This window comes from Grampus griseus (assembly GCF_964374135.1).
Source record: "Grampus griseus genome assembly, chromosome: 16".
Taxonomy (NCBI): Eukaryota; Metazoa; Chordata; class Mammalia; order Artiodactyla; family Delphinidae; genus Grampus; species Grampus griseus.
In genome coordinates this window covers 45,714,162-45,738,492 of record NC_139010.1, presented here as the reverse complement: position 1 = coordinate 45,738,492, position 24,331 = coordinate 45,714,162, and the positions used below count along the sequence as shown (strand labels likewise).

Here is a 24,331-nt window from a genome sequence, read left to right as displayed (position 1 = left end):
AGGAACAAAACCCCCACGCATTAGCAGGGAGGCTCCCTAAAATCATAATAAGTTCACAGACACCCCCAAACACACCACCAGATGCAGTCCCGCCACCAGAGAGACAATATCCAACCTCATCCACCAGAACACAGGCACCAGTCCCCTCCACCAGGAAGTCTACACAACACACCGAACCAAACTTACCCACTGCGGGCAGACAACTAAAACAATGGGAACTACGAACATGCAACTTGTGAAAAGGAGACCCCAAACACAGGAGGTTAAGCAAAATTAGAAGACAGAGAAACATGCAGCAAATGAAGGAGCAAGATAAAAATCCACCAGACCAAACAAAAGAAGAGGAAATAGGCAGTCTACCTGAAAAAGAATTCAGAGTAATGATAGTAAAGATGATACAAAATGTTGGAAATAGAATGGAGAAAATACAAGAAACGTTTAACAAGGAACTAGAAGAACTAAAGAGCAAACAAACAACGATAAACAATGCAATAAATGAAATTAAAAATTCTCTAGAAGCAATCAATAGCAGAATAACTGAGGCAGAAGAACAGATAAGTGACCCAGAAGATAAAATAGTGGAAATAACTACCACAGAGCAGAATAAACAAAAAAGAATGAAAAGAATTGAGGACAGTCCCAAAGACCTCTGGGACAACAGGAAACGCACCAACATTCGATTAATAGGGGTCCCAGAAGAAGAAGAGAAAAAAAAAGGGACTGAGAAAATATTTGAAGAGATTATAGTTGAAAACTTCCCTAATATGGAAAGGAAATAGTCAAGCAAAGGAAGTGCATTGAGTCCCATAAAGGATAAATCCAAGGAGAAACATGACAACACACATATTAATCAAACTATCAAAAATTAAATACAAAGAAAACAGATTAAAAGCAGCAAGGGAAAAACAAAAAATAACACACAAGGGAATCCCCATAAGGTTAAGAGCTGATCTTTCAGCAGAAACTCTGCAAGCCAGAAGGGACAGGCAGGACACATTTAAAGAGATGAAAAGGAAAAACCTACAACCAAGATTACTATACTCAGCAAGGATCTCATTCAGATTTGATGGAGAAATTAAAACCTTTACAGACAAGCAAAGGTAAGAGAATTCAACACCACCAAACCAGCTTTACAACAAATGCAAAAGGAACTTCTCTAGGCAGGAAACACATGAGAAGGAAAAGACCTACAATAATAAACCCAAAACAATTAGGAAAATGGTAATAGGAACATACATATTGATAGCTACCTTAAATGTAAATGGATTAAACGCTCCAAGCAAAAGACATAGACTGGCTGAATAGATACAAAAACAAGACCCATATATATGCTGTCTACAAGAGACTCACTTCATACCTAGGGACACATACAGACTGGAAGTGAGGGGATGGAAAAAGATATTCCATGCAAATGGAAATCAAAAGAAAGCTGGAGTAGCAATTCTCATATCAGACAAAATAGACTTTAAAATAAAGACTATTAGGAGAGACAAAGAAGGACACTACATAATGATGAAGGGATCAATCCAAGAAGAAAATATAACAATTGTAAGTATTTATGCACCCAACATAGGAGCACCTCAATACATAAGGCAAATGCTAACAACCATAAAAGGAGAAATCGACAGTAACACAATCATAGTAGGGGACTTTAACACCCCACTTTCACCAATGGACAGATCATCCAAAATGAAAATAAGGAAACATAAGCTTTAAATGATACATTAAACAAGATGGACTTAATTGATATTTATAGGACACTCCATCCAAAAACAACAGAATACACTTTCTTCTCAAGTGCTCATGGAACATTCTCCAGGATAGATCATATCTTGGGTCACAAATCAAGCCTTGGTAAATTTAAGATAATTGAAATCATATCAAGTATCTTTTCTGACCACAACACTATGAGACTAGATATCAATTATAGGTAAAAATCTGTAAAAAAATACAAACACATGGAGGCTAAGTAACACGACTAAATGACCAAGAGATCACTGAAGAAATCAAAGAGGAAATCAAAAAGTACCTAGAAACAAATGAAAATGAAAACATGATGACCCAAAACCTATGGGATGCAGCAAAAGCAGTTCAAAGAGGGAAGTTTACAGCAATACAATCCTACCTCAAGAAACAAGAAAAATCTCAAATAGACAACCTAAACTTACACCTAAATCAATCAGAGAAACAAGAACAAAAAAACCCCCAAAGTTAGCAGAAGGAAAGAAATCATAAAGATTAGATCAGAAATAAATGAAAAGAAATGAAGGAAATGATAGAAAAGATCAATAAAACTAAAGCTGGTTCTTTCAGAAGATAAACAAAATTGATAAAGCATTAGCCAGACTCTTCAAGAAAAAAAGGGAAAAGACTCAAATCAATAGAAGTAGCAATGAAAAGGGAGAAGTAGCAACTGACACTGCAGAAATGCAAAAGATCATGAGAGATTATTACAAGCAACAATATGCTAATAAAATGGACAACCTGGAAGAAATGGACAAATTCTTAGAAAGGCACAACCTTCCGGAGACTCAACCAGGAAGAAATAGAAAATATAAACAGAACAATCACAAGCAATGAAATTGAAACTGTGATTAAAAAGCTTCCAACAGACACAAGCCCAGGACCAGATGGCTTCACAGGTGAATTCAATCAAACATTTAGAGAAGAGCTAACACCTAACCCTCTCAAGCTCTTCAAAATAGAGCAGAGGGAAGAACACCCCCAAACTCATTCTACAAGGTCACATCACCCTGATACCAAAACCAGACAAAGATGTCACAAAGAAGAAAACTACAGGCCAATGTCACTGATGAGCATGGATGCAAAAATCCTCAACAAAATGCTAGCAAACAGAATCCAACAGCACATTAAAAGGATAATACACCATGATCAAGTGAGGTTTATTCCAGGAATGCAAGGATTCTTCAATATACACAAATCAATCAATGTGATACACCATATTAACAAACTGAAAGATAAAAATCATATGATCATCTCAATAGATGCAGAAAAAGCTTTCAACAAAATTCAACACCCATTTAAGATAAAAACTTCCAGAAAATAGGCACAGAGGGAAGCTATCTCAACATAATAAAGGCCATATATGACAAACCCACAGCCAACATCATTCTCAATGGTGAAAAACTGAAACCATTTCCACTAAGATAAGGAACAAGACAAGGTTGCCCACTCTCACCACTATTTTGGAAGTTTTACAAACAGTAATCAGAGAAGAGAAAGAAATAAAAGGAATCCAGATTAGAAAAGAAGTAAAATTTTCACTCTTTGCAGATGACATGATACTATACATAAAGAATCCTAAAGACTCTAACAGAAAACTACTAGAGCTAACCAATGAATTTGGTAAACTAGCAGCATGCAAAATTAATGCACAGAAATCTTTTGCATTCCTATACACTAATGATGAAAACTCTGAAAGAGAAATGAAGGAGAAACACTCCCATGTACCAATGCAACAAAAAGAATAAAATACCTAGGAATAAACCTATGTAAGGAGACAAAAGACCTGTATGCAAAAAACTACAAGACACTGATGAAAGAAATTAAATACAATACAAACAGATGGAGAGATATACCATGTTCTTGGATTGGAAGTATCATCATTGTGAAAATGACTATACTCCCCAAAGCAATCTACAGATTCAGTGCAATCCCTATCAAACTACCAATGACATTTTTTACAGAACTAGAACAAAAAATTTCACAATTTGTATGAAAACACAAAAGACTCCGAATAGCCACAGCAATCTGGAGAAAACTGAGCTGGAGGAATCAGGCTCCCTGACTTTAGACTATACTACAAAGCTACAGTAATCAAGACAGTATGGTACTTGCACAAAATCTGAAATATAGATCAATGGAACAGGATAGAAAGCTGAGAGATCACCCCACGCACATATGGTCACCTTATCTTTGATAAAGGAGGCAAGAATATACAATGGAGAAAAGACAGCCTCTTCAATAAGTGGTGCTAGGAAAACTGGATAGCTACATGTAAAAGAATGAAATTGGAACATTCCCTAACACCATACACAAAAATAAACTCAAAATGGATTAAAGACCTAAATTTAAGGCCAGACACCATAAAACTCCTAGAGGAAAACATAGGCAGAACACTCTATGACATAAATCACAGCAAGATTCTTTTTGACCCACCTTAGAGAAATGGAAATAAAAACAAAAATAAACAAACGGGACCTAATGAAACTTAAAAGCTTTTGCACAGCAAAGGAAACCATAAACAAGACCAAAAGACAACCCTCAGAATGAGAGAAAATATTTGCAAACAAAGCAACAGACAAAGGATTAATCTCCAAAATATACAAGCAGCTCATGCAGCTCAATATCAAAAAACAAACAACCCAATCCAAAAATGGGCAGAAGACCTAAATAGACATTTCTCCAATGGAGATATACAGATTGTCAACAAACACGTGAAAGGATGGTTAACATCACTAATCATTAGAGAAATGCAAATCAAAACTACAATGAGGTATCACCTCACACCGGTCAGAATGTCCATCACCAAAAAATCTACAAACATAAATGCTGGAGAGTGTGTGGAGAAAAGAGAAGCCTCTTGCACTGTTGGTGGGAATGTAAATTGATACAGCTACTATGGAGAACAGTATGGAGGTTCCTTAAAAAACTAAAAATAGAACTACCAAACGAGCCAGCAGTCCCACTACTGGGCATATAGCCTGAGAAAACCATAATTTAAAAAGAGTCATGTACCACAATGTTCATTGCAGCTGTGTTTATAATAGCCAGGACATGGAAGCAACCTAAGTGTCAATTGACAAATGAATGGATAAAGAAGATGTGGCACATATATACATACATGTGTATATATGTATCCCATATATACAATGGAATGGATAAAGAAGATGCGGCACATATATACATACATGTGTATATATGTATCCCATATATACAATGGAATATTACTCAGCCATAAAAGGAAATGAAATTGAGTTATCTGTAGTGAGGTGGAAGGACCTAGAGACTGTTATACAGAGTGAAGTAAGCCAGAAAGAGGAAAACAAGTATCGTATGATAATACATATATATGGAATCTAAAAAAAAATAGTTTTGAAGAACCTAGGGACAGGACAAGAATAAAGACGCAGACGTAGAGAATGGACTTGAGTACACGGGGATTGAGAAGTGTAAGCTGGGACAAAGTGAGAGAGTGGCACGGAGATATATACACTACCAAATGTAAGATAGATAGCTAGTGGGAAGCAGCCGCATAGCACAGGGGGATCAGCTCAGTGCTTTGTGTCCACCTAGAGGGGTGGGATAGGGTGGGTGGGAGGGAGGTGCAAGAGGGAGGGGATATGTATACATATAGCTGATTCACTTTGTGATACAGCAGAAACTAGCACAACATTGTAAAGCAACTATACTCCAATAAAGATGTTAAAAAATAAATTAGTTAAAACAATAAAAATAAAAAAACAAAATAGTACTTTTAGCTGAAAAAAACCCACAAAGTGATAAGAATGTTGGGGGAGGGGAGAGGAATAACAACAAAGCATCCAAAAGCTATGAGAAAAAAAAATTTTAATTGGAGTCCCAGAAAAGGTAAAGAAAAAACAGGGTATAAGAAATATTTGAATATATATTGTCTATGAATATTCCAGAAATGAAAACAGCAACAACAAAACCCCCCAAAATGCAGATTAAAGATGCTCAAAGAACCACAAGAAGAATAAAAGGAAAATAAAAGTAATATACACTTATTGTAGAAAATCTAAGCAATTCACATATCCCAAAATCATCAACATACGCATAACCTTGTGAAACAAAATATGTAATTAATGAGTTGTAAAGCCATTCCAGTCTTCTCTATGCACTTATAAAGTTTTAAAATTTTTTTGATATTGTTAAATCAATTTTTAAATATCTTAGTGAACTCCTTGGAGGAAGTATCTTTTTTGTTTCTAAATCTTTGCCCTAAAAATTCTAACAGCCTCAGAAGCTTAGATTTTAGCATAAGGAGAAATTGAGAGGATAATCCTATTTCCACTGGTCTGGGCATTAGGCAACAATCAATGTTCTAGTACATTTGTTCAGTGTTAAAACTAAATATACAAAAACTTTTATAACTTCAGAATAGGTAATAGTATCTGATAATAATATCTATGCATATCAACGTTGCATTTTGAAATATATCTATATAATCTCATTACAAAATATTTCAAAGAACAATTCTAGGGTTTAAATTAGACCAGTGTTCTCAGCTAACAGTTCAAGGTGAAGACCGCTAAGGCAAAATTTTTAATACTTCATGGCTATTCCATCCTCTCCTCAATATAATTTTTTAAAATTTATAGTTATTCTTTTTTTTTTTCCTTTTTTTTTGGCTATAATAGTTATTCAGTTGAATTTAGAACTCTACTTTTCACAATATAATCTAGGTTTTGGAAAACTTAATAGAATGAAGAATGTTTATCTTGTACTTCACAGTGTCAGTTGAAACCAAATTGGCTTCAGTTTCCAAATCTTTTATCTCTAAAATATTTATAAGTACAATTCAAATTATAATCACCATTATTTTACTCTTTAGAGCCAGGCTGTCAGCCTAAAGAAAATAGATATTTTTAAATTTAGGAAAGCACCTTAAATTTGAACAATCTATCATCATATTTTAAAATAAAACCAGTGTATATAAAAAAGAATGCAGGGCTTCCCTGGTGGCGCAGTGGTTAAGAATCTGCCTGCCAATGCAGGGGACACGGGGTTTGAGCCCTGGTCCGGGAATACCCACATACCGCAGAGCAACTAAGCTGTGTGCCACAACTACTGAACCTGCACTCTAGAGCCCGTGAGCCACAACTACAGAGCCTGCGTGCCACAACTACTGAAGCCTATGTGCCTAGAGCCCGTGCTCCGCAACAAGAGAAGCCACCGCAATGAGAAGCCCGTCACAATTAGAGAAAGCCCGTGTGCAGCAACGAAGACCCAACATAGCCAAAAATAAATAAATAAATTTTAAAAAAAGAATGCAGATAGATTTAAATAAATGTTAATAGTGACAATCGAAAGAATATAAAAATTACTTTTAATGTATATTTCTAAATAATTTTTTAAATTAATAAAGTAAGCAATTATTGTCTTAGTAGACCTAAATGCTCCTTCATTTGGATGGTGAGTCTAAAACCTGAGAAGCCATTGCTTCAGTAATCTGTATTTCTTCATAGTGATTAATATACTCTCTTGCATATCACCCATAAATTAATTATACATAATTATTAATACTTAATAACTATGGCTTTTTAAGAAATTAAGTTGATACTAAATCACTTTCATTGCTGCTAAAATAGTAGTGAAATTTTGTTGATGAACAGATATAAAGTAAAACTAAATTCAGAATTTATGAGTTTTAATAAATAAATGGGTAAATAGATGTTTACTAAATAAAAACATGCACCCATATATGGATATATGCATGTAAATTTGTATATGCATATATTTATTTGCATGATGTTTATTATATAGAGAGACATAGAAAAACTAAATTCTGAAATAATGGATTTTGGAGATTATATGTATATATATACACACATCTCTGAATATTCAGAATATATATATATGATTATATATCAATATGTATTTTTACTACAAAACATGTTTTTAGGTAAGAATTACATGCCAATAATCTTTTGGACACTAGATGTCACTAGAGTAAAGGAGAAACTAACAACAACAACTAAATCTGTTCTAGAATAATTTCCAAAGGAGAATATGTAGCAGGGTTTTGTTTAAGATTTTGTATATTCCTTATTTTTAAAGGATTTAAAACTCAAATATTCAAATTCATACCTGGAAGAAATGTCACATGGACTTCGGTGGAAGTGATTATCTCCTCTGTTCTCTACCCCCAAGTCAAGGGAAAAATCAGATGTTAATTTTTGCCTATTCAATAAGACCGTGAAGAGAGCTAGGCTTGTTCTTAAAATTCAAGCCTACTGACATCATTGCAGGCAACTTGCCACTTTAAGAAGGGATCTGTGCTTTCCTCTCAAAGAGCAGGGTCTTGGAGCAAGAGTGGAAGCCGATGCAAGGTGATCTCGGTGAACTGCTTCTTGCTCTAAAGCATAATGGATCCTCAGACATCTCAAGGAGAACAGATCCCCCGAAGTCACTTTATCTCATACTTAGACTTAAAAATTCTAGGCGTGAGTACCCTAGGTATTGTTTCTTAGATTTTTTTTCTTTTGTTTTGATTACACTTCACTTTCAAGAAAAATCTGATGGGTTTTAAACTATTTACTTATATCCTTAAATCAGGATTATCTATGGGTGATACTGTAACCAAAAAGCTGTTACAGACAATAAAAATACTCACTTAAAAAGCTCATGTCTGTCGATGGCTCTGTTGGTTTGGGGGTCGATTGCATAGACAGTCAAGTCACACTTTGTGTAATCTTCTAGAGAAAAGGCATCGCCATGCCGGCGAGCTCCAACGTTCTCTACCACAACCTTGGAACCAGGAATTTGCTCCTGAACATAGCGATCCAAAATCCTGTAAATCAAACGAAGCACAAACATGACATTCTGACAGGCTCGCTGAGGAAAAAAATCACCTTCAACCTGAAATGACATTTAGTAAATTAAAAATGATGACAGCCTGGTTTTTGTTAATGGTTACTGAATATGAACTCTTGAAAAAAGTTCTCTATATATTTAGAGTGTTTAACTCCCAATGATGCTAGAAGCTGAATAAGGTAGAAAGAGGTCATCAACCATGTCATATTTAAGTCTGGACTTTTAAAATTTATGATACCATTTGAGCTTTCACATGGCTCATGAGAAATGCCAACTATGTTGTACAAATAAAACTGTCTATGCTTTATGGGAACCATGGGGTCTTAGAACTCTTGAGTTCATATGGTTGGTGTTATAAATTACACTTTCCACCAGATTTTGTGATATGTCAAGGTGCAACAGTAGGATACCTTTTTTTCCTAAGAGTGTAAAGACCCTTAGAGCATTATAGCAGTGAGAATGTAGATATTTTGCTTTGTCAGGTTTAACAGGTTAAGATAAAAATATTGTATTCTGGGCTATCTTAATTTTGTAAAAAAACTATGACTTCTTATAACATAATTAGTTGAAAGTAAGTATTTCTTCCTGGAAAGGCAGGAAGTTACTTCGTTCTCTATCAAAATAAAGTTCCAAACTAAGTATTTCAGAAAAACAGTAGATGCATCCCTTTTGTGTCACAAAGATGAATCACGTAGACTTTGAATAAAACCAAATTACACTTACCTTTTTTAAAAAGAATCATAACTTATACCTTGAATATTAACAAGTAGGATTTCATTTTATTTCAAGTTTATATTTTATTTTATCACTGGTTTCAATTTATTTTACAGCTATTATACGCCTATTACAGAAAATGTTACTTTCCAAAGCTGTGCTATTGAAATGTCTGTGCTTTACTATCTGATAAAATTAGGTCATTTATGGTCATTCTCTGTTGATAACCTCTTCAACTTCAACTACATCTTTGTGTGAAGGATACTTGAACAAAATTGGCATGTGATTGGAAACGTTTATAGCAATTCTATTTAGCATACAGCAGATAAGAAAAACTACACAACAAAACTTTCAATTCAATAATATACTTCATATGTCCCAGCTGGGCTTATATTTTTTAACAGATTTTCATTGGTTTGATATCAGCACCATACCTGATACATATAATATACTCAGTTCACATGGAATAAATGAGACAAAAGAGAATAATATTAATGTAGGGCTAAAAAAGTGACTGTGGGTAATAGATAATGGAGTTTTAATCCATCACCAAGTTGGGAAACCATCAGGGCGATGGTGAGAGTGCAAGCTGACATCTGGGGTCTTTATGGATGTGAATCAACTATTGCTAAATAAAGTCAATCCTCTCTAAGAACACACCATTACTTTCGCCATGTATAATTTTATCAAATTCTTCAGTGTCCAAGTATGGCAAATATTATTTTTATTTTATTTGCTCAGACCCAACACCTAGGAGTCATTATTGTTTCTTACCTTTTCTCATACATCCAATCCATAACAAATTCGGTAGGTTGTACCTTCAAAATTATACCCTTAACTTAACCCCTTCCTATATCCATACCTACCACCAGTCCAAGCCACATTGATCTCTCTCCTGGACTACTGCTCTAGACTCGTAACTTGTCTCCTGATCTCCCACTCAACAATCTTTTAAAACTTAAGCTAGAATGTTATTTTTCTGTGCAAAACATTTAAAGCAATGCTGCCCAAAAGAAATACAATGCAAGTTACACATGTAAATTCAAATTTTTTGTAGCCACATTAGAAAATTAAAAATAAAAATGGTGAGATTAATTTAATATATTTATTTAACTAAATCTATCCAAAAATGATCATTTCAGTATGTAATCCATATAAAAATATTAAGGAGATATTTTACGTTCTTTTTTGTACTAAGTCTTTGAAATCTGGTGTGTATTTTACACTTACAGCACCTCTCATTTGGAACTGTCACTTTTCAAGCACTCCATAACCACATGGAACTAGTGGCTACTATATTGGACAGTTATAAGGATTTTCTATCTTATGCAGAGTAAAATGTTAAATCCTTCAAGTGGCCTATGAGATCCTATATAACTCATTCCCTACCTTGACATCTATATCTTGATATGACCAGTATGCCCCTTAATCTTGATTTTCATATCTGTGGTGTCCTCTTTCTGGGATAACTCCCTCCACCCCTAACCCTCCCCACATCACCACAGACCCATGACTTTCTCCCTCACTTTTCTCAGGTTTCTGCTCAGCTTTCACCTTATTAGAAAGGTTTTCCTCAATCATCCTATATGAAATAGTACTTCTCTTTCATATTTTTATATTGTTACTTTTATTTGTCTTTATCATAGTTATCACTACTTAGCATCACATTATAAATTAATTTATTATTCTTATTCTATTTGCTGTTTTCCCCCAACAGAATGTAAGCATCATGGGAACAGGGACTTTGCTTTAGTTCACTGTTAAATCTACAGTGCTTACAACCAGGAACTATCCTTTTTTTTTTTTTTTTTTTTTTTTTTTTTTGCGGTACGCGGGCCTCTCACTGCCGTGGCCTCTCCCGTTGCGGAGCACAGGCTCCGGACGCACAGGCTCAGCGGCCATGGCTCACGGGCCCAGCCACTCCACGGCATGTGGGATCCTCCCGGACCGGGGCACGAACCCGTGTCCCCTGCATTGGCAGGTGGACTCTCAACCACTGCGCCACCAGGGAAGCCCTATCCTTTTTTTAATGACTAAATTGCCAGCTTTAAGATATGGATATTAGGAATCAAAAAGTTTAATTTCCTGGCCCGAGACCTCCTAGTCACTGGTGGGCCAGGGCTTGAGCCTAGGTCCTCTGAATTCAAAAGAACAGCCTTCCTAGGAAAAAAAATATTAATATATATTACTTGGGAATTTCACACAAGATGTTCCCCAATGTGTTTTCCTATAGGAGTTTGAATAGAATAGATATTGCATTGTAACTTTTTCTCTCTACAAAGTATAATGCTCTAAAATTAGGAGTTGCTAACTTAGAGCCCTCAGGCTAAATCCAGCCTACTACCTCTTTTTGGAAATAAAGTTTTATTTGCAAAAGGATTTTGCTATATAAATTACTAATTATTGTTAACATTTAAATATTATAATAAAAAGAATTAACTTAATGAAATAACAAAATTTAAATAACATTATTAAAAGTAAAAATATTATTTTTAAATTTATACTTACTAAACTATTAATATATCCCTTTATAGAAAGTTCCCTGAGCTCCTCAACTCTAAAGCAAAGGGTAAGTAAAAATGATCAAAGATAATGTGTTGATTGATTTACCTTTCAACTTCACCCTTCCCCTCAACACCAAGTCTTTATTATGCAGATTTAAGACAATGTAAGTGCTGGCACTTATTTTTTACTGTTTCATAGGTTTTCTTCCCAAGAGACTTTATCATTCTTATCCCAGAAATACACATTTTGGCTAGATTTCTAAAGTATGTTTGGAACCTTAATTCCAGGAGCTATAAATTAATTACACTTTCATATGCTATGTAAATATTCTAGGAAATAGACTCTTCCAAACCAAAGCAATAACTATATCAATAAAGTCCTGATTTCACTGAATTTCCATATTGTATTTAGAAAGTAAGAGAAGCATTTGATCAACTCCAAGATCTAAGTTATCAATTCTGATTCATACTATAACACAATATTTCTAAACTCTTTTATTTATATTTTTGAAAATGCCATTTCCATAGATTTTTAAGGATTTAAATTTTAGAATCCCAAACTTCTTTATCTGGGCTTCATGGTGAAGTGGAAAGAGAAAGGAAGAAGACACAAAATGCAAACATTTCTTAGCTTCTTTAGACATTACTGCCAATCATTTCTAGGTTATAATAAGGTCTCCTTAACCTTATCCTCACAGCTATTTCTACTCAATCTCAAGAATTTGTAAGAGAAAAACAAGGCTCACAAAGAGATACATGCTAAGGTCAACCTAAAATTCTTCAAAACATGAACATGTGAGGCCACTTGTAAGGGGCATAGCTTCGCATTATGGGGGAATTTGCTGAATACATTAATATAATTAAAAAGAGATGTGTTTCATTGCAAAGGGTCACTGGTTAATTCTATAAGCATTAAAAAACAAAGTAATAAAAATTTTGTTCAGTAGAGCCATTTCAGCCAGTTCCAAGGGAGTGGGAAGTAATTATTAGCATTCCTATAGCAGCTAACATTTACTCTTTGAGCATTCTGTTTTCCAGGCACTGTGCTCTTAGCTATCAAAGGATACTGACCCCTTCTGAAAAACCTTCCTCATTGTGAAATGGATATATTAGGTCATGAATTTTTTCTTTCATCAACTCTCCCAATTTGTACTGATTTTTTTCTTATCAAAAAAGCTTTGGATTATGATCTGGCCTCATATATGGCCTCATATATGGGCCTACCTAAAGGAAAAAATAAAAGTGATGATCATATGCAGTTCAAGTTTCCCCTTCTTAAGATAGGGTTAAGTCTCATAGGAAATACAGAACATGGCTTTGATGATGATGTGATTTGTCATCTAAGAACGTCTACAGGAAATGAATGTGTTCGTTACTCTGGTCACTGGAACAATAAATTCCTATATATATTTTTAGCATCTTTATTAGAGTTTAATCGCTTTACAATGGTGTGTTACTTTCTGCTTTATAACAAAGTGAATCAGCTATACATATATGTATATCCCCATATCTCCTCCCTCTTGCGTCTCCCTCCCATCCTCCCTATCCCATTCCTATTTTTAATTAATAGATTGGTACTCTGCTGTCTACCTTGGCTATATGTATGTTTTCATTATGCCCTTCCCATCCCCTCCTGGCCACCCCAAGACACTGAGAATGAGCGTTTTGGGCTTCATGGTGCTGGATTAGATCTAACAGTCTTTATCTCTACTTCCATCTACTAAAGTAGCTTTCAAAAAGCAATCATAATGACTACATACTATATGATTCCAAGGGTATTATGTTCTGGAAAAGCTAAAACTATGGATATAGTAAAAAGATCACTGATTTCTGGGGGTTAGTGGGGAAGGGAGGTTTGAATAGGTGGAGCATGGAGGATTTTTTAGAGCAGTGAATCTATTCTGTATGATACTACAGTGATAGATACATGTCTTTATACATTAGTCCAAACCACAGAATGTACAACACCAAGAGTGAACCCTATGCAAATTATGGATTTGGGATGATTATGACGTGTCAAACTAGGTTTGTTGATTATAACAAATGCACTACTCTGGTGTAAGATGTGGATAGTGAGGGAAGCTATATGTGTGGGGGAAAGAAGTATATGGGTATTCTCTGTATCTTCTACTCTATTTTCCTATGAACATAAAAGTGCTCTGAAAAATAAAGCCTCTTTTTTTAAAAAGAGATCCAAAGTTGTTGTGCTTAAGAATCTCTAAATTAACACAGATTGTAAAAAAAAAAAAAAAAACTATAAAAGGGAATCTGGCATGTGCCTGCTGTGCTTACTGCACTAGCAAATTTATGTTTAATTCTATCAAAAGCAACACAAGATTGACATCCTTATTCCAGTTTTCAAGATGAGAAAATGTGGTCCTAAGTGTTAAATATCTTTCTCAGAGGTCACACAGCTATAATAGGATTCAAACTTGTTTATTTGAATCCATAGTCTGAGCTCCATTACTAAACTATGCTCTTTTAATAGAACATGCAAAAACTCTGGCATCTCTCTGCCTTACCCTACTGACTTTGGATCACTAACCTCATTTGTATAGGATATCTATTATTCATTGAATGTTCACAATTTCCATCATCCTAGATGGCTTATATTATTTAGTTCTCACAACAGTTCTATGACAGGAGTTTTATCTGGTCAACAAGTGGTGAAAATGAGTCTGGGGAAGATTAAATTATTTGCCGAAGCTCATGTTTCAAAACCAGTATTATATGAAGTCAAAGCTCCTTTCACAGTGATATATTTCTCTCAAGACTTGAAAGATGCCTGATTTTTCTCTTTCATATCTTCATATCCATGTAAGAGAAATAAATCATATAATTGCTATGAAATTATACTTTTACATTGCCATTTTTTCCAGTTTTTATAAATTTTGTCTCAATATGAAGAAAAGGGAATCATGATTTTGCTTGTATAACATTTTCATTCAGTAAAATGCATCAAATGCTTACTATATAACTGGGATTATGGTAGTGAAAAGTAGATTTCCTATCCTTATGAAGCTTATGTTAAATTGATATAAATATAAACATTAAATAATGCTTTGAACAAAAGCAGAACAAAGGCTTAGAGGTTGAGAAGAGTGTCATCTATTTTGGATAGGGTAATCAGAAAAGCCTGCCTCAATAGATGACATTAAAGCAGCTAAGAGACAGGCATAATTCTAACTTTTTTCAGGTGTAATCAGCTATTATTTTAATAAAGGTTAAGCATGTGTAAACCACTTTTGCAGAAGTAAACAAGACACTGTGTGATTGCTATTCTACACTTAAATGTTGATAATCACCTCTTTCATAGGACATTTTATGTGACACCCATAGGTTTAATTTTGTGAAACTAACAAGTAATGGTTGCAAAGCACATATGCTTTTATTACAGGAGAGTCTCTCATGCCTTAATCAGTGCCTGTTGTATTTTATTTCACACCTAATTACTAAAAGGTTAGCTGTATGACTATCTGAAGCTTCTTCTGGCAACTTGGAAGTGTAAGATATTTTGCTCAAAAGAGACAAATTGACAGTAATTGACATCTGTCAACATGAACTCAACAGAAGACAAGGGATAACTAACAAATACAACTATAAAATTATTAAATGACGGAAGGCTAGGTTAGGGTAGTTAAGAGTGAAATAGTAAAGACATTTTAATAATCCTTGATAACATTTAGAATATTAGACAACTGTGAATTCATAATCACAATTTGTCAACAATAACATATTCAGCCATGTACAGTGTACACACTGTTCAAAAGGCAGAGGGGAATAACATATATTTTAGAATAATTTAAATATATGTTGTTTAAAATTAGCAATCTTAGTTTTTAAAAGAATAAGCTTTAGCCATCTAGATACATCACTTTGAGAAATAGCATTCCCCAGACTAGCTGGATTACTGAGATAATGAGCTTTTTCAAGAATCTGGGGCCACAAAATCAAGACATATACTCAAATAATTAAGTTATGATTTATTTGTTATATGCAGCATTTTGAGTTTATGTTGACCCATCAGTCAAAGCATTCTGAATAATAAGATCTTCTCACATCTAATTTTCATTCCTATTTGAACGTACTCTTAGAATCTTCACATATTCCAAATGAAGCTACCTATTTCAAGAAAAGAGTGAGCTAAATTGTTTTTAAGAAGGTATTATAAAATATATGTTTAGTCTGAACACTATAATTATTAAAATGACTTAATTCAATAAAAACTATAGCCATATGAAAATAAACATATAAGTAAAGAAAAACCATTACTCTGTAAGCTCTTCTATCCTTCTTTCCACTAGAGTAGGGGGTACATTCGAAACAATGACTTGCATATCCAGCTGATTGACCACAGAGACCTGAAAGAAGAAAAAACAGAATTCATTTGGCTTTTACTCATTAGCATTTCTATAATCAAAAATTAACATCTTTCCTTCCCTACTATGCATAGTGGTTTCCCATTTATAAATTTAGGAATAAATGATATTTCTAGCTACACAATCTCTACTAGGTATGTTGAAGCAGGTTGAGAATGACAGACTAATTGTTTACTTAGAAGTTATAGAACCCTAAGTGACTTCGACTGTTGTTGGTTCTGCGTTTGTTTTCTTGGCTTTTACAAAAGCATAAACGAAGGTGGTTTTGTATGTTTCTTTAATTGGGTTATTTAAGAACACTCAGAAAAATGGAAAACCCAGCTTTTAGATTTTATAAATCCTAAGAGATCATTTATTCATTGTGACTAAGAATCTGGGATATGGATAGTAAGAATAATTCATTCCATGAAATCACCACATACAGAATTCATGTCTGCTTTAGCCAACTTTATGTTTGTGTAGATAAAGAGATATATACATACAAACTTACAGAGAGGGCCAAGATGAACTAATTTAACAGCTGTTTATGAATCCATTCTTTCATGTAACATTTAGAGTCCATTCTATGTTCTTATTTAGAAAAATGGAATAAAAACCATAGCATTTATTCTCTGCTTACAATGTATCATTTACTGTTTTTCTCAATGCTCTACAGGAATTAGCACTCATGTAATTCTATAAATCACCGTATCAGGTAGTTATGACTATCATTCCAATTTTTTAATATGAAAACTAATAAAACAAAGAGCCATTAATAACCTGGGCCCAAATAAGCATAATCTCCAGAATATGTGATCTTTACTATTACCCAATACAGATGTAAAAACTGTAAAGTCAAATCATACACTGTGCTGCACATACATTACACAATTAAAATTGTGTAAATGCATATACACCAGGACCATGAATTGGATACTCTGGATTAGGTATATTTAGCACCATATATCTGAATATAATTTATACTAGGGAATAACTTCATGTTTATATATATTTTTGATATAGGCTGCAAATATACTTGCCCATAGATGCCCTATCAGGAGTCACAAACTCAAATGTTTTCAGGGACCAGGCAGGTAACCTAAATGAGTGAAGTAGCCAAAAGTATGAAATAATAGGGAGAACTGGAAGTCTCTCAAATCAGAGAGCATACAACTCCTCTGAAGAGGTCAGCTACTACTCATCTCTAATGAATGTTGCCATGTGGGAAAACAGGTGCAGATTTCCTGGGGTTTTCCATTTTTTAGGAAAAGAAATACTATGTGAAATATTTACAACTAATTTGAAATCTTTCAAACCATTTTGTGGGCCTAATAATTCATGTCTGCCCACTAGCCAGGTGTCTATCTTATTATCACCTGTGAGCAAATCGCTAACATTGGCAGTTCCAATCCTGTATCCCTAACTCATTACAGGCATCTGGGATCAAATGTTTAAATTTCCCTTAAACATGTACATGAATCTTGATTGTGTCTCCACACACATAAAAAAAATCTAAGTTCATTAGAATTAGGGATTATCACAGATTTTCTGTAATTTTGTCTTTTTATCTTTTTGTATCGGTCCTGAATAAAAAAACAGACAGAAATTACATATAAGGTTTTTTGTTATTTTTTTGTTTTGTTTTCTGTTTTTTGTTTTAGTTTTTAGTAGTAAAAATACATGGTAAAAATCTCTAGAAAAATATATATGAGATTTGTGCAAATGTGTTTCCTTTCTTCCTTCCTTTGCTCTCTTTCTTCTTTCTTTTCTTCCTTCCTTCCTTATCTTTTTTTCCCTTCCTTTTAACATTGGACCAGGAAACGTAAAAAAAAAAATCTGCTCAAAAGCAAACAGCCTGGAACAAATAGTAATCATGGACTGTTTTCTCAACAAGAGTAGATTTCTCAACTTCCTCTGGAGTTTAGTGGAACCGTATGGTGGAGTTTTGACCAATGGAAAGTTAGTGGAAAGGAAGAAATAAATATTCTTAAATCTGCCTCATGAGTGAACTTCCCCTTTCTTTCCCAATCTCTATCTGAATAAAGAGGCCATAGAGAAGGGCACAGAAACATTTGCAAGAGAGCTGTCAAGAACACTACCCAACCATATATGCTCTCATTGTTGTGTCATGTGAAAGAAAAATAAAACTTGTTAGTTTAAACCACTGAAATTTTAGAGTTTTCTGTTACACAATCAGCCTACCAAGACAAACACCCAGGGATTTATTACACACAGCTGCTAGATTTTCACTAATTGTAGAACAACGAAAAACTAGAAAGTTAGTTATATTTGGTGCAGGGAAATGGTAAAATTTCCCCTTGTGTACATAAGTTCTGAGTTTTGGAAGTTGATTTACAAGTAAACTGTTGGAATGCAATCAATTCAAGTGCTAGGGACTCTATTTGGAAGCAAAATTTGGCCTTGCAGATATAAGTAACTCTATCATTTGCCTTTAAAGGACTGTCAGTACTTTCTCTTTATTCAGAAGGATAAATTACTTCAAAAGGAATTTTTAATTTGTTAAACAAAATGAATTAAGATTTAAGGTCCTCTGGAATATATACATATTAAGCTTACAATTTATCAAAAATATTTTCTGAACTTAATTATTTTGAAAACATGCTTTTGTACTCTTAAAACAATAATGTATTTCTAATTCTGATAAGATACAAAACTCAGACTGCATTTAACTACAAAAGTAGTTTTCTTAGATTTACCTATAAATAGTTAATTTAAAATTTAAAATCTCCTTAAAGTATTGACATATTATTCATGTAGAAGGTACATAGTTTAATTATGAAAATGAAGACAATAAGCTATTATAGCTTAAGTTTTGATCTTTCAAAAATATTATATGTCCCTGAATCATTGGTTTCTTATACCATCTATAGCAAAGATATTTATATGTTTAAGATTACTAGACTTTATTTATGTTACTTTTCTAGTATAGCCTTTATGCAAATACTTTCAGAAATACACATCAGTTTATTATACTAAACACTTAAAAAATTCTACTTTAAAGTTGCTTCACTTAATTCTTTATGCCTTAATTACTAATGAAAGTTTTTCCAAAAAATTATTTTTATCATTTTTGGGATTGATCTTTGTAATGGATTAAAATTACTAGGTATTGTCAAAAGGAAAAAAGAAAAGTAACATTTGTGTAGCACATAATTCCAAAAACAGGTTATCAATTTACATAATTACTTCTAAATCCTTTTAATTCTTTCTCATAAACCTCTTATAACTCCCCTTTTTTCTATTCATTCTCATGTAGTTTAGATAGGCAGTCCAATAGAAATATAATGTGAGACACAAAAACATTTCAGATACATAATTTTCAATTTTCTGGTAATCACAATAGAAAGATAAAAACTAGTGAAATTAATTCAATAATACATTTAACTCAATATATTATCATTCCAACATGTAATCAATCTAAAACAACTTATTAAGGAGACTTTTTGCTTTTTTTTTTTCATGTTAAGTCTTTGAAGTCCATTGTGTATTTTACACAGTACATCTAAATGCAACCTAGCCACATTTCAAGTGCTCGGAAGCCACACAGCTAACATATTATACAATGAATAGAGACCCACACAATTTACTGCTTGGACTGGACAATATCTCTCCTGTCTCTGGCGCCACCTCACTTTTCTTGAAAAGAAGAGGTATCTTAAGAACTTTTTAAAGATAATTGTGTATATTTTCTTCAATACTCCACCAAAACTCAAGTGGAAGCTTCTTCAAGGTGAGTTTCAATGTGAAATCTAAAACCATGTTCAGTTACATTAAAATACATTTATCTGTCTTGCACTTTGAATGGATTTTTTATCTTTGAATTCTTTTTAACATCTTGCATTGGTCATTTGGAAAATATTGGTTCACTGAATATTGCAGATTTTTCAAATGTTGACACATTTCATTACACAATATCAAGAAAAAAAATCAAATTCTTTAATATGACCACTGATCTCATCAGAAAAGTCTTTGAGTAATGGGGAAGCTGTCAAGTTCACAGTAGTGAATACATGCTTCCCAATATTCTAATTTGTGCTTGAAGGCTTGAGTGTCATCATTAACAATAAATACTGTCAGTTGTTTTCCTTGAATTGACAGTCTCACCTTATTCATTTTTGTGTAAATGCCTATCAAATATTCAAGTCTGAATAACCGTATTTTATCTCTAAGTTATTTTTTCAAATAAAAAGCTATTCCTTGAAAAAAGCAGCTAATTCAACTTGCATAGAGCTTTTCTCTCAGACAACCATGATACTTCCATACACACCAGAAGTGCTTTATACCTACTTCCTATTTCATTACAGAAAATATTGAAAAAGTATTTAGTCAAGAGTAGACATTGGTTAAAATTAATGTTTTACTGCGTTAGTAAGGGCATTCTTAGTTGAAACAGGCTTTCTTTTTTTCTGTTTATATATGGCTATGAAGCATACAATGGCAGCAGCAGAGCAAATGCAACGTGGTAAAAAGGCAAATCATGTCCTAGTATCCTTATTAAAAGAGTTTTGATCTCATGGGCCCTGAAATGATTTGGGGGACCCTCAGGTTTTCATGGACCACACTTTGAGAACTGCTAACCTGTATTGTAAGAGAGGGGCCATTCACTCACTGAACTCATAGGCATTTAGTACTCACTAAAAGGAACTATTCTAGGTGCTTGAGATAACATCAGGGAGTTAAATAAATAAATAAATAAATAAATAAATAACATGTCCTCATGGAGTTTTTCTGAGGAAAATCCATGAATATGATAAGTCTTTTGAAAAAAGAAAGCAATAAAGCGATGTAAAATGACACAGTATGTTGCAATATTAACTAGGATGGTGAGAGTAGGCTTCACTGTGAAATGCATTCTTGCAAATATTTAGAAGAGATAAGAGAGCTAGTCCTGAACACGTTTGGGGGAAAAGCATTCTAGGTAGAGCCATTGCAAAATCTCTAAAGTGAGAGCATTTCTGGCTATTTGAGGAAAAGCAAATTGGCCAATATTATTGGGTTTGAAGGAGTTAGAGGGAGAAGAGTAGAAAACGGATCATTGGAGGCCAGACTACCAAGGGTCTCATAGTCTTCTATAATGATCTAAGTAATTTCTCTGAAAGAACTGGGGTGATATTAGAAAGTTCTGAGCAGAGAAATAACAGGACCTGAATTACATTTTAAGGTATCACTTTACTTGCTATATTAAAACCAGACTTTAGCAGGGCAAGCGTGGAAGCATGAGAGCAAGTTAGTGAGTTTGCACAATGACACAGGTGAGTTATGATGATTGTTCAACCAAATTGTAACGGAACTTTTGGAAAATGTGCCGATAACACACATATGTAGCATATGTATCTTATAGTACATATATATACACAACATTATTTACTGAGGAATTAAATGTGTGGTTGAGTAGAAAAAGGAATTAAGAAATTTTTAGCCTAAAGAATTCAAAGTTCATTTGGTCATCAAGCAAAACTGGGAAGATTATAGGTGGGAGAGATGTGATGAGGGAGAGGAGTTCAGCTTAGGAAACATAAATAGATCTTTAGTAGATATTCAATGTAACACTGCATGTACACTTGGACATTTGAATTTGCTGTTCAGGAATGAGCTTTGGGGTGAAGATATAAATTTGACATTTTCTAATATATAGACTATATATATATATATATATATATATTGCAGTGTGCGGGCCTCTCACTGTTGTGGCCTCTCCCATTGCGGAGCACAGGCTCCGGACGCACAGGCTCAGCGGCCATAGCTCATGGGCCCAGCCACTCCGCGGCATGTGGGATCTTCCCGGACCGGGGCACGAACCCGTGTCCCCTGCATTGGCAGGCAGATTCTCAACCACTGTGCTACCAGGGAAGCCCTATAGACGATATTTTAAAGTTGTTGGACTGAATGAGTTTACTGAGTCAGTGAGTGCAGATAGAAAAGAGAATTAACGTCCAAGCTCTACGGAACATTGACTAAAAGGTCAGGAGCAGAAAATGAACCAGCAAAAGAGGCTGAGAAGGAATGAACAGTGAGGGAAGAGAAAAATAAGAGCATGGTGGCCTGAAAGCCTAGGAAAGGTAATAATCAATCAAGTGTTGCTGATGGTTCAAATAAGATGAAGACTGAAATTACCAGTGCATTTAATAAGTGAAAGCCATTGATGATGCTGACCTAAGCCAATTCTGGGTGAGTGTTGGGAGAGGAATTTTGGTTCAAGAGGGTTTAAGAGATTAGATGGTGAGAAATTAGAGTTGGCACTAACAATGAATTTTTCTGGAAAGAGGAACATAGAAATGGAGTGGTAGCTGGAACGAGATGTAGGTCAAGAGGGTTTTTTTTTTAATAATTTTTGAAGCTAGGAAAAATAGCACAGTTATGGGAATAATCAAATAAAGAGGGGCTATTGTTACTGATAATGTATAAAAGAAGTAGGAGAGTTGCTGAAACAGTGTCCTAGCGCTGGTGAGCAGAATTGGATCTGTTGCACATGTGGAAGTAATGGCTCCAGATAAAAGCATAGAGAATTGGGCTTCCCTGGTGGCACAGTGGTTAAGAATCCGCCTGCCAGTGCAGGGGACAAGGGTTCGAGCCCTGGTCCTGGAAGATCCCACATGCCGCGGACCAACTAAGCCTGTGCGCCACAGCTACTGAGTCTGCGCTCTAGAGCTTGCGAGACACCACTATTGAGCCTGCGTGCCACAACTACTGAAACCCACGTGCCTAGAGCCCATGCTCTGCAACAAAAGAAGCCACCACAATGAGAATCCTGCGCACCGCAGTGAAGAGTAGCCCCCACTCGCCACAACTAGAGAAAGCCCACACACAGCAATGAAGACCCAATGCAGCCAAAAAAAAAAAGAAAGCATAGAGAATTCATCTAAACAAACAGGAAATAAGGCATAGAATGCTGGTGAAAATACTGGTAAGTAGGCAGATTTAGTGGCAGGAGTTGTAGAAGTATCTTTCTAAATGCTTTATCTTTCAGTGAAATAGGATGCCAGTTAATTAGGCAATTGTGAGGATGAGGAAGCTTTGGAGGATTGTGAGAGAGAAGCTCTTCTAGGAGAGAAGGAATATGAATGGACCAGGAAATACAATGTGGTTACTGGACAATGTAAGAGCTCACTTGGGGGCTTTCATCATCAATTTAAAGTAAGACTAACTATATAATTGTACATGTTTTTGCAAGCATCCAGCATGGATATAGGTCTGGAGAAAGGAGAAAGCTGGAATTAACAAGAGATATGTTTTTTCCAAGTGAGTGTGATGTAGGGAAAGAGGGCAAGGAAGTTGCATTTTTATGTGATTGAGTGCTTGTAATAATTAATAATGTACTATAAATCTGGCAAGCAGGAAAGAGAAAACATGAGGGGTAGAGGGAAAATGAAAACATAGTAGGCTAAACAGGAAATAGACTGAAGGTCTTGGTGGAGATAGAAGAGTGCTGCAGTTAGCTGAACACACCTAGTATTATGGTCAAAGAATGGGAGGTTTGAAATGGAGGTTACAGAGGGGGTGCCGTAAGTGGTAATGGCAAAACTAACTCACGTTTTAAGTGGTTGCAGTAGGATGGAGAGTAAAGCCATTGGAGGAAGGGCATTCAAGAGATTGTGAGTTCAGGATATTGGAAGAATCATCTCTGCATATAATGAAATTGCTCAAACTTAGGACAGGAGGATTGTTGGAGAAAGTAACAGTAACTCAAGAGGGGAACTCATTGAGATATGTTGGGGATTGACCCAAGGCTTGGGAGATCCCAGCAATAAAGTGAGGCCGCGAGTGACAGTCAGATGATGAAAATCAAGGCTGATTCCTAGGAAGGAGGGTCTAGAAGCAGTGATGCTGTACATTGAGGATCCTACTCCAGCAGTGGATAGTACGAAGTCTGTGACAAACAAAAACAGAAAAGAATACAAACAAAAGCTACTGCTTGAGAAGGCAGCAGCAGAAGTAGCAGCCTCAGGGGAAAACCAGATTTGCATTAAGTAAGAAAGTTTTATCTAAATTAAAAATCATATCTTCACTCACCTTTACTAAAAATTTTTCAACGATTTCCCATTATTTTAAGAAAAAGTTCTAATATTTTTAATATGGGCTACATCTTTTAGTGATATATGGACCACCTACTTCCATCTCCAGCCCTGTCTCTCATTCACTTTCTCTCCCTCACTCTCC

At 34.7% G+C, this 24,331-nt stretch overlaps 1 protein-coding gene across 7 annotated transcripts in view; it reads right to left on the bottom strand.

The window, feature by feature from the left end:
* Positions 1-24,331, bottom strand: part of PCDH15 (protocadherin related 15) — a gene marked incomplete at both ends in the record, with an annotated part of 696,762 nt that overhangs the window by 32,398 nt on the left and 640,033 nt on the right. For all 7 annotated transcript variants that reach the window (XM_082673500.1, XM_082673497.1, XM_082673498.1 and 4 more), the window contains 2 exons: positions 8,378-8,554; positions 16,068-16,156. In XM_082673500.1, coding sequence (XP_082529626.1) covers positions 8,378-8,554; positions 16,068-16,156 — 266 coding nt within the window. The remainder of the gene's footprint in view (positions 1-8,377; positions 8,555-16,067; positions 16,157-24,331) is intronic.